The following is a 15,318-nucleotide window of genomic DNA, read 5'->3' as shown; positions in this document are numbered from 1 at the left end:
CCTGAGCGATGCTGAATCCCCTACTTCTGGAACTCACTAACCCAGTACCCCCTTCACTGGCAGGTCCAAGGACCTGAACTAGAGGCCTGATCCCTGCGGGATCGCCCATTCCTGGGACTCACAAACCCAGCACCACTTCCCCTTGACTGCCATGGCTCACTTTGGTGTTCTTGAAGGTTATCACTTTCAGCAGAGACATGGAGAGGGAGACGAGATGCACCTGCATCCTGTTCACTGATCAAATCAAAAGGAAAGAGAAAAAGCATGAATTACTACACAGAACAAGGGCTCAAACCGTGCTTAGACATTATTCTCTTCCACTGCATGCTGACTCAGACTGGGATTAGGTGAAGCCCAGGATACAGTCTCATTTGAATGCCACATATCCTTATCTTCAATTCAGGCCAAATACTCAGCACACCTGGAGAAGATCAGCTGTGAAATAAAAAAATTGCTGTGTCTTCCCAACCCTACCCTTATCCCTCCATGTAAACTCTTTATTTTACTTGGTGGGAGTTTGGATAACCTTGCTACCTTTCTTCCATATATCAGTTTTTACCCAACTTCATTTAATCGCTGCCCTCTTATAACTAGTCCCTTCAATTTCCTATGCATTTCACTGTGATGCTTGCTGAGGCTGACACTCTGAGTTTCTAGGTAGAGGCTGAGTAGTGTGTTTGTGGTGAGCCGTGCACTGCAGGGGATCACAAACCCACCATTTGGAGTTTGTGTGACTCTGCAGTCAGTACCCTAGTAACCTTTCCCTTCTCCCATGCTCATCCAAGACTGTGTCTCATTGTCATCCTTTCAGCTATTATGACTTGCACAGTCCTGGGCCTCTTTCCTTTCTGAAAGCAATCACAGTCACCAAGTGCCAGTGCTCACATGGGCAGCAGGAGGCAGAAAAGGGGAAGACACTTAAACCAGTGGCTCTTTTAAGATCAGGGTTCCACCATCAATCTGGGCAGGACTTCTCTGGTTTTTCTATGAAATGTGTCTTACATGCTGTGATTATATAGTGGTTTAAAAAAAAAAAAAAGGAAATGTGCCTCACTCAGTATCAGCCAAAGGATTACAAATCTCCACAGTACAGAAGCCTATCTCAAGGCTGATATGCAGGAATTCCTGGTTCTTGTTCACTAAGACTCCATAAACTTGGGGACATAAAGAAAATAGCTTCAGCTGCCTTCCTCTGCTGCTTTTGTGCTCTGAAATCAAAATCATTAGAGGATCGAAATCACAGAACTATGTGGATGTGAAGTATGAGAGGAAAGTTCTCTGTGTTATACCATTCTTTTCCAGTTTTTCCTTAAGTTGCAATAGGAAAAAAAAAGAATATTTAGTGGCTAATGTAAGTTTGGATCAGAGTTCAAATAATAAGATCAAGGCCAGCTGGAGATGACCTTCCACAGGTCCTTAATCATTCTTGGGCAAAATTCCCTCAGAAGATTCAATAATCTACTGTTCCTATCCCTGCAAAATGTGCCAATAAGTCAAAATAATAAATCACTGTAAGATGTTTTCAGACTTGAGTTCCCACCTTAAAGCTCCTGTGTACATAGGGGTCAGAATCTTATTAGAAAAAGAGAGAACAAACCAGCTGTTCTTACTGTTTTCCCAATCTTTCTGTTAAATAAGAGAGGGGAAAACATAGCTCAAACTCTGGAAGAAGGGGCTTTAGCAGAACTATCAGTGGAAGGCTGCAAATGTCACAAGATACTTACCTACTTCCTGGTCTTCCCTCTGAAACAGAAATAGTTTTAAGTGGTTAAAAAAAGAATGTAAGAAGTAACCTGTTTCCTTACCCTAGTGGGAATATAAAGGATGGAGCCTCCTCTAGAACTCTCCTGTACTAAACCCTTATCTGAAGTCTTGTCCTGGAAATGGGGATAGAATTCCTCAACGTTTTGGAGGTGAAAATGGAGGTTATCAAAGAGAAGGTGACTGGGCTGGAGGATGGGGATTATAGCATGCATTCTGAAATGGAAGTATTATCGTCGACGGGGAAAAATTGGTTCTTGGGAGTGAAAACTTTTTCTAGGCTGAATATTATCTTACAATATTACCTTCACTATTATTTCTTCTTGTATAAATTCTTTCTAGGAATAGCGAAACATTTTAAAAATCAAACACTGATGTAACTTTCAGTAGTTTCTTATATGTATAGTGTCTAACTAAGTGGGTGTTTCCTGAAGGAGTCATTTAGGTAAAAATAGAGGAGGAAGGGGACTATGGTTCCCATAGCAAGGGGATGAGAACCCATGGCTATAAGGACAATTGCAGAAGCTTCAGGAGTCCCAAGTGCTGGCCATACTGGACCACAAGTCAGCTGCTATCTCAGCTTCATTTTTTTCTCACTTACTGCAGCATTTGGAGAAAAAGTTTCTCTTCCAAAGACAATATCCAACAATGATGCCAAGAACCAGCAGCACAACAGCAGGAACAACAAGAGCAGCATACCAGGAATTGTTCTGGGAAGGCATTTCTGAAAAACAGTTGCACACACCTCCTTAGTGAAAGACTTCATTACCAAACAGTGAAATAACTTGATTTTTATGTATGGGATCCTGTCCCATGATTAAAAAAGAACTTTTTCTCCTGTAATTGTTTGACAAGCTAAATGCCTGTGTCTAAACATGGATTTTATTTTATATACAAAAGAGGCATAGTTTCTGCATCACTTTTTGGAACATGATTCACTGAATGATGTTCCTTTACCTGTCATATTACCTCTGTCTATATGAATGTAGAGAGAGCTCAGATACTTGATACATCATCACTGCCTCCCAGTGATGATATCTTCCTAGCATTAGCCGGAAGCTGAAATCAGATATTAAATAACATATTCAACCAAGATTCTGTGGTATGGGTAGGCAGCATTTTCACTGCCAATCTAAATACCTACTGCTGGGTAATGTTTGACCTTAAAATCTGCCACAAATATCTGGAAATAACTTGTGAATTACAATCAAATAGAATCTTTTAAAATGCTTGAATGAATGAAGGCATCAACACAACGTATCAGAATATGTGGGACATAATCAAAGCAATATTAAGAGGAAAGTTCAATTTAACTAGTACTAATGTAAAAAAATATCAGAAAATCATCAATTAAGTGGCTAACCATACATTTGAAGGAGCCAGAAAAACATTAGGAAAAGAAACTAGAGACCAAAGGACAATACATAAGTTCAATGAATAATAGAGCTGTTTTTTAAAAATTCACTTATTATTATTATCATTTTATGATATAGTTCCATAGGCCCTGGGATTTCCTTTATCCCCTTCACAATCTCCTCATCTACTACTGAGTTCACCTATATGATTATTATAGTATAGTTCTTCATACACAGTCATATGTCCATCATTGTGGACATGGACAATTACAGAGAGCCCACCATCCTATTGTTAAGATACAGTAAACAGCATCTTTTGGAATTCATCTTTGGTCTGGAAGTAGAGATGCATACTGCATTTCATTCTCATATCTGCAGATCACAGTCTCCATTATGTAGTTACGATACATCCCCTTCAATGGAAAACCACAATACAAAATCAACAACAGAAAAAAAAAAGAAAATTTACAATGCCATGAAATTAAATTAAAAAAAAAAAAACAAATTCAAATGGCTAATAGATATTTGAAGGAATGCTCAGGCCCCCTAACTATTAAGCAAATAGAAACAAAAACCATAATGTAATCTACCCACCCCACGAGATTGGCACATATTTGGAAATCTACACCTGCTGGCATGGATGTGGGGAAAAAGGATGTGGGGAAAAAGGTAGCCTGCTCCACTACTGGTGGGAGTGCAGGCTATTGCAGCCAATGTGGAAGGCAGTATGGAGAGTGCTCAAAAATGAAAATTGATGTGCCCGGTGACCCAGCTATCCCACTCCGGGAAGTAAATCCAAATACAGTGAAAACTATATATGAGAAAGTAACCTGCAATCCTATGCTTACAGCAACACAATATGCTGTTGTAAAGACATGGGAACAATGCATAAGCTCTTTAGAAGAGAAGTGGATAAAGCAGTGCTGGTATATCTACTCAGTGAAATACTATGCAGCCCTTAAAAAGAAAGAAACTCTACTGTTTGCAACAAAATGGTCTCAGCTAGAGATCATTATGCAATCCAAAATATACAAATACCATTAGTTCTTTTTTTTTTAAAGATTTATCTTATTTTTATTACAAAGTCAGATGTACTGAGAGGAGGAGAGATAGAGAGGAAGTGGAGCTGCCGGGATTAGAACCAGTGGCCATATGGGATCAAGGTGAGGACCTTAGCCACTAGGCCACACTGCTGAGCCCAATACCATTAGTTCTTACTGACATAACCTTCATGTAAAATGCAGGGTAAATAGACATCTAGGTAAACTTGTATATGCATATATTTACCTAGAGTAACTATATGATGCAACTAGCATATGGAGAAGTGAAAATACATTGCAGCATGCATCTCTGCTTCCAAATGAAACGAGGACTCCCAATCAAGCAACTAAATATATCTTGACGATAACGTGCTGGACTTTCTACCATATCTATACCCACAAGTTCATGTCACACTTAAATAACAGAATGATGAGCTTAAGACTGTAGCTGAAGGACTACTCAACACTTCCAACACATGAACCTTAGGGACATACACTTCATATCCAACAATAGCAAGCGTGTGGGATAATTGTGTATTTTCAGTTTTTCTAAAAATCCAAATCTTGTCAAATAATCAAACATACTGATTCATACACCTCTCTCCCCAGAAAATTCCCTTGGAATCCTCTCAGAGTAACCCGTTAAACAGACAGGACTTTTGGTTAAATCCCTCCTACATGGGAGTAGTGCTTTCACACAAGGAGTGTTAGGGAGTTTTCTCATTTTCTTTGTGCCAACAAAAGTTTAAACAAGTTGTTTTCAGGCTACTGTCTGTATGAAGGCCCTTTTCAGAATCTCGGCAGTCTCAGCTTCAGATAGTAATTTCTTCATGAGCTTTTAGTTTCCAGAAACATAAGGAATAAATTTATCTTGTTTTTTAGATATACAGTCTATGGTGCCCTGTTACACCATCCCAAACAATTAATATTTTAAAAAATAAACATTCACTTATATATCCCAGAAATCACGCCTTTGGGCATTTATCTGAGACACAGACACTTTGATTAACATAGAATATTGTACATCATTATATTCAGCAATTGAAAAAGAATGAATTAATGATAAGAAGCAACAGTCTGAGTAGAACTTAAGAAAATTTTTGCTGAATCAGAGATAATTTTAACAGGTCACCGCTGTTTGATTTCACAGTTATAAATTATTTAATTAGCAAAATTCCAGAAAGCAAATGATTCCCAGGGTTTAGGTATGGTAGTACAACTGGATGATGAACGGACATGAATGAAAACAGGGAGATGTTTTGTAATGGTTGTAATGCTTGTTTACATGTGGTGCCTGGTGTACATGTTAACATGTTGTACATGTTCATCTATATATATGATAAAATGGCAAACACAATAGTCATAGGATATAAAAAACTGGTCATTTATTTTAATATCTATGTTATTAAAAAACCTCCATTTTCAACAAATTGTTTATAAAGCTCAGAATACTACTGTAAAGCAACCATTTTATAAGTCCTTAGAAATTAGCAACTGACCTGACACCTCTAGCTGCCAAGTAGCCTCTTCTTGATGAGTTTTGGAATCAAAAGAGCATCCATATATGCCAGCATCTGAGGGAGTGACTTTCTTTAGCTTCAGGGACACAATTCCATCTACAATGCCATCCTTCAGCAACTCAGTTCTTTTTTGATACTCTGGCATCTGCACACTTTCTTCATCTTTCCCTGCCTTGTAGAGGTGGACTATGGCAGAGAACCGATTTCTGAAGAACCGCACTTCCATGGCCTCTGCGTTTGTCTTAGGAGAGAGTGAGCATGAGAATACCACATCCTCTCCCACAAAAGCCTTGATAGAATTGTGTGGCCCAGTCACCTGCCATTGGCCTGTGGGAGAAAACACAAAGATGGTTAAGCAAGATCCATGTCAGTGTGTCCTACTGAGGGATGCAGGGAGCTGATGACGTATGTGGACAGACTGTTATAATGATGTTTTTAAACCAAGTGGCTCTTTCCTGTTTCTATTCATACTGTTACAGAAATATCTGCATCAGTTACTTTACTCAACTTCACAAGCATCTCTGGCAATGTACCTTATTAGCATTCTTATTTTCAAGAGAGTACTATATTTCAGAGAGAATCTAAATGTTATCTAAGCAGAGATCCTCTGAAACATCTATATTGTCTCCTCTCTGTGCTAGAACAAAACAAAACATGCAACAGCCTCTGTTCCTCTGTTTTCAGCCTTTGCTGAAAACCGAAGACCTACTCTATTTCCATTAACTCACAGGGATAGATGTCATATAAATCTCTAGTTTGATGTAATTTTTAATGTCTTCAAACATAATTGTATTTTATAAGCATTTCATTGATGTAATATAGGAGTAAATATCACTGACCACAGACTAAATGTTCACTTTTATTTATTATTTTAACTTTTATTTTGAATTTTGAATTTTTTGGTGCAACTCGATAGAGTTTGGGATCCCCCTCTTATCCCACCTTTGACTGGTTTTCGCCATATTGTTACAATAGTTCAGTCCATTATAAGGAGGTATAATTCCATCAGTCTGTTATTTAACCATCCCCAACATTGCTGGTACAAACAATGTCAGACAGTCCATCATCCCATTGTCTAGATATATCCAGCAGTTTATTCAGAGTCCATCTTTTTTTTTTTTTGGAAGTAGGAATGCATATTGCATTGTATCTTCACATCTGCATATGGTAGTCTCTATTACTCTATTGTTGTACATTCCCTTAAATGAGAAGTCACGAAATAAGGTCAGCAACAGGTATGAAGTTAAAAAACCAACAATAACAATAACAATAACAATAACAATAACAATAACAATAACAATAACAATAACAAAATTACAGCACCATTGAGTTGAAAAAACATACATCTGAATAACCAATGCATGGGTGATGAAAGAAGACAGAAAAGCCTCTTAGGTAAAATGATACCACTGTTTGATCCATGAGCCAGCAATGAATTCGACAAGACAAAAGCAAGTATTTGGAAGAAATGCAAATGAAACCAAAAACATCAAAACACATGGGATGAAGCAAAAAACAATATGGAAAGGGTTACTGAATTCACAATTTGCATGATGATTTCCTTATATTAGAGAGAACATGGTGTTTGTCCTTTTGGGATTGACTTATTTCACTGAGCATAATGGCCTCTAGTTTGGACCATCAAGTTGCAAATGAGATAATTTCATTTTTTTTAAAAAAATTTCTTTTATTATTATCATTTTATGATACAGTTCCATATGCCCTGGGATTTTCCTTATGCCCTTCCAAAATCCCCTCCCCCTCTCCCACTGAGTTCCCCTATATTATTACCGTTGCTGCCACTTCCCTGGATCCAGTGGGTCTCCAGGTACTCCCTGCCTTCACCTTGACCCCTATCTTTTCCTGTAATCTGTACATTGTGCTTATCCCTGTCTAAAGATTCCTTGTCATCCCCAACGTGTCTGCACCCTGTGCTGCCATCTTGCCTCTCTGTTATTCATTATTTTTAATCTACTTGCCTCTGATAAAATTGTAAGGATATGCCCCAGAAAGATTTTGTGACTTTTATTTCAAAGATCAGTCCTTTAGTGCAGTTTTGCTGTGGCATGTCTTTTCTATAACTTTTAAAATCTGAATCTCTGTAATAACTTTTCTCTTTATGATACCTGGTGTTAAATGTTACCTCTTTTTTTTAATGTATCAATATGTATTATCTTCATTGTTTTGGGTACATGTTCAATTCCACCTTTCTTTTGATATGCAGGGAAGAGGAGAGACAGAGCGGGAGATCTTCTGTCCGATGGTTCACTCCCAAGGAGTCACAATGGCTGGAGCTGCACCAATCCAAAGCCAGGAGCTAGGAACTTCTTCCGGGTCTGAAACATGGGTGCAGGGTCTCATGACTTTGGGTCATCCTTGACTGTTATCCCAGGCCACAAGCAGGGAGCTGGATGGGAAGTGGGGCTGCTAGGATTATAACTGGAGTCCATATGGATCCCAGTGCATTCAAACTAAGGACTTTAGCTGCTAGTCTACTGCACTGAGCCCCATCATCTTCTCTACATGTAATGAGTGTTTGCTTTGTGAGTCTCCTGCATGTCTTCCACCTCCACAGGGTCAGGGCCTTTCCCTTCTGTGTAGCACAGCATCCCCTGTGCCCAGGGTAAACAGCTATGGGTTTAAAAAAGCAGTCATTACATGTGTGATTAGTGAACAGCCTTTTCTTAACTTGTCTGGCATATAGGGATGGTTTAACTCATGTAAATCATTAAATGTGATACACCACATCAACAAAATGAAGAATAAAAACGATAGATCTTCTCAATAGATGTAGAGTAAGTATTTTATAAAATCCAACACCACTTCATGCTAAAAACTCAACTTAAGGAAGGCATGAGAGGAATGTTGTACAACACAATCAATGCAACATACAAAACAAGCATCACAAGCATCATATTCAACAGGGACTGACTGGCAGCTTTCCTACTAAGATCTGAAACTAGACTTCATGTCCATTTTCACCACTGGTAATCAACATAGTGTTGAAAGTCCTTTGTTAGGGAAGAACAAGAAATTAAAGACATTTAAATCAAAAACAAGAATTAAAATGACCCTGCTTGCACATGATGTGATTTTCTACATAGGAGAACCAAAAGATTCAACAGAGAGACACTTGGAACTCATAAGAGAGAGAGCTTGGCAGTGCAGCAGGGTACAAAATTAATGAATGTAAAATAATGGCCCTAGTATACATAAATAATTCCATGGCTGAGTAAAACTTGTAAGTACAGTCCCTTTTTAAAATAGTGGCGAAAACATCCTAAATACATTGAAATAAACAGATGACATGAAAAAACTCAAGAAGAAAATTACAAAACATTTAAAAAATAAATAGAACAGTGTAAAAAAACAGAGAAATGTACCTTGTTCCTGGATCATCAGGATCAGCATCATCAAAAAGTATGTATTAGCAAAAGTAACATACAAATTCAATACAATTCTTTATTAGTTCTTCTTTGATTTGGAAGTAGAGATGCATACTGTTGTATTTTCACATCTGGATATGATAATCTCTACCACACAGCTTCTATACATTCCCTTAAATGAGAAGCCATAAGAAAAATGAACAACAGGAACAGGGTTAAAAAATTTACAGCACCATGCAGTTACATAACATGCTACTGAATAACTAACATGTTGCTGAAAAATGAAAAAGAAAACAAAAATTCAACAATTGCAATCAAAATCTCAACATTCTTTTCAGAAACAAACAAAAAAATTCATGGAAAAATTGACCTGGAAATACAAGACACAGCAGATAGCCAAAGCTATTCTCCAGAATAAAAATAAAGCTGGAAGAATTGCAATTCCAGACCTCAGAGCAGTGGTCATCAGAACAGTCTGGTACTGGTACAAAAACTGGTAACAAGATCAATAGAACAAAGCAGAATTCCCAAAAGGGAGCCTCCATGGACAACCAACCAATCTTCATCAAGTGACCTGAAAATAACACAGTGAAAGCTAGGTTTCTTCAACTAATGCTGTTCGGACAACTAGATAGCAGCCTGCAGAAATAAAAAGCAAGACTCACACCTCTCACCTAATCAAAACAAACAAACAAACCCCTTAAACTTAAGTGGATCATGGACCTAAATCTGCACCCCAAATTGACCAAACTATTAGACGAAAACAAGAAGCATGCTACTAGTTACAGTAATTGATAAAGATATTCTTTAAAAGTTACAAAAAGCACAGGCACCAAAATAAACAAATGGGACTACATCAAATGAGAAGCTTCTGCACAGCAAAGGAAATGATCAATAACCAGAAGAAACTCCCAACAAATTGGGAGAAATCTTTTCACACTAAGCAGCAGAGAGGGAAATAATCTCTGGCATTTATAAAGAGCTTCAGAAACACAATGACAGCAAAACAAACAACCCTGTGAAGACATGAGTGAAGGAAACGAGCAAGCATTTTTTTCAAAAGAATGAATTCAAATGGTTACTAGACATGTGAAGGAATATTCAGGCTCGGCGGCTAGCAAGGATAAACAAATAAAAGCCACAAGGGGGTTCCATCTAATTCCAGTGAGAATGACCTATCCACACCTGACAGGGGAAGAAAGGTAGCCTACTCCACTGTTGATTGGAGTGTAGGCTATTGCAGCCACTGTGGAAGACAGTATGCAAAATGACTCAGCTATCTTACATCTGGAACTTAATCCAAACACAGAGAAATCAGCATAGGAGAAAGTAACTTGCAGTCCTATATTTACAGTAACAAAATTTACAATGGTAAAGACATGGGAATAACCCAGATACCATTGAAAGAGGAATAGGTGAAGAAATTGTGGCATATCTACTCAATGGAATACTATGCAGCCCTTAAAAAGAAATTCCATTATTTGCAAGAAAATGATCTCAAGTAGACAAATACCTTATGTTCCCTCTGATTTCAAGTAACCTTCATGTAAAATGCAGGGTAAATAGACATCTAGGTAAACTTGCATATGCATATATTTACCTAGAGTAACTATATGATAAAACTAGCATATGGAGAAGTGAAAATACATTGCAGCATGCATCTCCGCTTCCAAATGAAAGGAGAACTCCCAATCAAGCAACTAAATATATCTTGATGATAACGTGCTGGACTTTCTACCATATCTATACCCACAAGTTCATGTCACACTTAAATAACAGAATGATGAGCTTAAGACTGTAGCTGAAGGACTACTCAACACTTCCAACACATGAACCTTAGGGACATACACTTCATATCCAACAATAGCAAGCGTGTGGGATAATTGTGTATTTTCAGTTTTTCTAAAAATCCAAATCTTGTCAAATAATCAAACTATAAACAACATACTGATTCATACACCTCTCCCCAGGAAATTCCCTTGGAATCCTCTCAGAGTAACCCGTTAAACAGACAGGACTTTTGGTTAAATCCCTCCTACATGGGAGTAGTGCTTTCATACAAGGAGTGTTAGGGAGTTTTCTCATTTTCTTTGTGCCAACAAAAGTTGAAACCAGATGGTTTCAGGCTACTGTCCGTATGAAGGCCCTTTTCAGAACCTGGGCATGATAATAATTTCTTCATGAGCTTTTACTTTCCAGAAACATAAGGAATAAATTAACTCTGTTTATTAGATGTACAGTGTAAGTAGAACTTAAGAGTGTTTTTGCTGATTCTGAGATAGTCTCAACAGATCACATGCTGTAATATATGTCAATGAATGTTGTACATGTTAACCTATACATATGACAAAATGGCATAACAGAATAGCCATAGGATATAAAAAACTGGTCATTTATTTTAATATCTATGTTATTAAAAAACCTCCATTTTCAACAAATTGTTTATAAAGCTCAGAATACTATTGTAAAGCAACCATTTTATAAGTCCTTAGAAATTAGCAACTGACCTGACACCTCTAGCTGCCAAGTAGCCTCTTCTTGATGAGTTTTGGAATCGAACCAGCACCCATACCTGCCAGCATCTGGGAAAGTGACTTTCTTTAGCTTCAGGGACACAATTCCATCTACAATGCCATCCTTCAGCAACTCAGTTCTTTTTTGATACTCTGGCATCTGCACACTTTCTTCATCTTTCCCTGCCTTGTAGAGGTGGACTATGGCAGAGAACCGATTTCTGAAGAACCGCACTTCCATGGCCTCTGCGTTTGTCTTAGGAGAGAGTGAGCATGAGAATACCACATCCTCTCCCACAAAAGCCTTGATAGAATTGTCTGGTCCAGTCACCTGCCATTGGCCTGTGGGAGAAAACACAGAGATGGTTAAGCAAGATCCATGTCAGTGTGTCCTACTGAGGGATGCAGGGAGCTGATGACGTATGTGGACAGACTGTTATAATGATGTTTTTAAACCAAGTGGCTCTTTCCTGTTTCTATTCATACTGTTACAGAAATATCTGCATCAGTTACTTTACTCAACTTCACAAGCATCTCTGGCAATGTACCTTATTAGCATTCTTATTTTCAAGAGAGTACTATATTTCAGAGAGAATCTAAATGTTATCTAAGCAGAGATCCTCTGAAACATCTATATTGTCTCCTCTCTGTGCTAGAACAAAACAAAACATGCAACAGCCTCTGTTCCTCTGTTTTCAGCCTTTGCTGAAAACCGAAGACCTACTCTATTTCCATTAACTCACAGGGATAGATGTCATATAAATCTCTAGTTTGATGTAATTTTTAATGTCTTCAAACATAATTGTATTTTATAAGCATTTCATTGATGTAATATAGGAGTAAATATCACTGACCACAGACTAAATGTTCACTTTTATTATTTTAAATATGCTTGGTTTTGCTAAAATTAGAAGCACATGGCACAAGAAGACTTTGTGACTTTTATTTCATGCATTAACTCTTTAGTGCATTCTTGCTGTGGCATGTCTTTTAGCAGCATTTAAAAAATTTTATACCTATGTAATAGCTTCTCTCTTCATAATGCCTCATGTTAAATAGTACTTGTTTTTTCTTACTGGATGCCAGTAAAGGGAACAAACGGCATCAAGCCTAGATTTATCAATTAGACACATAACAGAGTAAGAATGGCAGGAAGTTCCTTCCATCATTGATCTTCCTTCTCCACAGTCTAACTCAAAGTCAGCGTTCCTGTCACTCAGCTTCTCATTGATCCAGGCTCTCCTGGAAATGGACACAGAGGAAAAAACTCCTGAGATGGGTTGTCTCTGCCTTGAGCAATGCCACTCATTTTCCAAGTAATTCATTCCTGCTAGATCTTTCTTCTTTTAGTCATCTATATATGGCAGCAATTTTGATAGACTTTAAGAGTAAAGATAATAGTAATTACTAATAATAAGCTCTACAATTATTAATTTATGTTCTACACTTCTTGTGATTATTTTGTTAGAACTTTTAACAGCGCTGTGATAGTTTCATATTTTGGAGGGGAAACAGTACTGAGCGAGCTGGAGAGCCAATGATGGACTCCACTGTGGGTTCCCCACCACTACCAGCACTTCCCCCAGCCTGAGCTGTACCAGTAAACCCCTGGCTTGGATTCTGCATCCTGCATGTCCTGTCCCAGCCACAACCAGCCATCATTCATTTGTCTTCCACAAATCAAAGAATCCAGACGAACCCATCTGAATGTCTGGCTGTTTCTCTTTCTGGGAGCACAGAGAAAGGCTGCCAGAGTTTTTTTTTTTTTTTACCCCAGGAGCTTCCCAAGAACTCAGACTAGACATTGTGTAGTTGACTCAGGAGTTCAGCTTCTCTCAGATTCTCACCACTGAAGCTCCCAATCAACCACTGCATTGATAGTGCCTTCCTTCACAGACCTATTCCAGAATTTTTTGTGTGTTTCTTTTTGTATGTGTTTATATGATCATTGTTTACTGTTATTAATTATCTTTATTTTTACTAACAATATTTATGGGGAACAGTGCAATATTTCAACACATGCACATGGTATAAACCAATGAAACCAGGCAATCAGCATCTCTACCTCCCCTACCCCTCATTTTATCAGGTTGAAAGGCTGTTTAGCACTCTCCTCTAATTTTGTATATGATTTATAATATTTTACTGTGAAAGTAGGCTGGTAGTAAGTAAAATGTGATTTTGCATAATGATCTCTGATCAGCTTTTAACCTACAGTAGCAGAGACTGAGGTCCATAACTCCACCTGAGTCTCACTGTGGTATAGTGCGGTTTTTCCATGCCCATTGGAAGCTCTGCCTCAGGAACTTGGCCTGTGCATTTCCAGCCTTTGAGACTTACTGAGTCAGGCAGGGCAGCTTATACATTGTGAGAGTTTAGTCACCCTGAGAGCACACCACAACCCCAGGGAAGCTGGAGGCAGTAGACTGACCTCCACCAACTTTTAAGTTGTGCTGATACAATTCTGAGCCTTCAGTTTCAGTTGCTCTTTGGTTCCAATTACTCTCAGTATAACACTCTTTAGCAACCCTCCATGGCATTTCTACCTTCAGGCTTCGCTCTCCTCAACTCTTCATTTTGGTTTTCTGGGACTACCTGCTAAATAAATCAGCAGCACACTATCCCTTGGCGTAAGTCTGCACTGGAGGACCTGGAGCTCCGATGAGCTGTTATTTTTATGTCTTCAAGACAATGTGAAGCTGCTGAGGTGGGGGGATATTTTTTCCAGAGAATCTGTTTCTTTGTCCAGCTCTTGATACCACCATGTCTCTCATAATAGCTGCTTTCAATGCTTGCTGTTTCTTCTCCAAGGGAGTGAAGATGAAAAAGCTCCTCAGTTTAATACATTGTGCAACAGTAGAGACCTATGGCACACAATCTAAATATACAAGCTCATGCAATCTTCACTACAACCCTACCAGGAATGTGAAACTAGTTCCATATCATGGACAGTTGATACTTTAAAAGTCATGAGCCATAGATCTTACAAGAAGAGGGGTTAGGAATGCCAAGCATTAAAATCTTTCTGACACTTAGGTCTTTTCCATGATACCCTGCTACATTTCCCGCACCACAGAGGTAAAGAAACCCACCGGGAAAATAGATGGGAAGGAGTAGACTTGTGGTTACTCCAGCCTCCAGCTTTCTTCATATTTTTTTTATCAAATTATTTAACATTTTGTTCACCAGTATTTGCACTGAATGGTAATTGGGAAATGAGAGAAGAGTGAATTTCTCTCCATTATAAACTAGGCTCCAAGTCAAACAACTGTGTGCTTTTCATAGTTTCAGGTTATATATGACAGGTGTTTTTAACCCAGATAACCCCAAATGGACCATTGTCATTTGCTCAAAGATATCACATAGTACCTTCTTCCGTCCAGGCAGCCATATCAGAAACCTAGGTAGTCTACTGGAGAACCCACTTGCTAGGTCAAATAGTTAACATATATCTCAGCATTTTCAGTATGTCTCCTCGTTATTACAATGACAGTGTTTCTGGGCTACTATGACAGTAGCTCTGGTGCATGATGATTCAAACTGCTAGTCAACAAAAGTGGACAGAAGCTTGTTCTGGATGCCTTACCTGATCCCAGCTTGAGAAGACTGAAAGCCAACATGAACACCAGGGCCGTGGAAGTGCTCTCGTGGAATGATTTCATGCTGTAGAAACAGATGATGGCAGGGATGGGTTGAGAGAAAAATTAAATCAGCTGTTCTGGGTACGGGAGCCATGCTGAAAT

General features: G+C 38.4%; 1 protein-coding gene across 1 annotated transcript; it reads right to left on the bottom strand.

Annotated features, from left to right (window-relative positions):
- Positions 1–118: 118 nt before the first annotated feature.
- LOC131478158 (butyrophilin-like protein 8) lies at positions 119–15,318 on the bottom strand. The gene is made up of 5 exons (XM_058656198.1): positions 15,162–15,318; positions 11,570–11,917; positions 5,656–6,003; positions 2,363–2,485; positions 119–234 (listed from the first exon to the last, which is right to left on the bottom strand). Exons 1-5 carry the CDS (start codon positions 15,235–15,237, stop codon positions 119–121), a joined length of 1,011 nt encoding a protein of 336 aa, XP_058512181.1. The 5' UTR covers positions 15,238–15,318.

This window comes from Ochotona princeps, chromosome 28, assembly GCF_030435755.1.
Source record: "Ochotona princeps isolate mOchPri1 chromosome 28, mOchPri1.hap1, whole genome shotgun sequence".
Taxonomy (NCBI): Eukaryota; Metazoa; Chordata; class Mammalia; order Lagomorpha; family Ochotonidae; genus Ochotona; species Ochotona princeps.
This window is presented reverse-complemented; position numbering and strand designations above follow the sequence as displayed.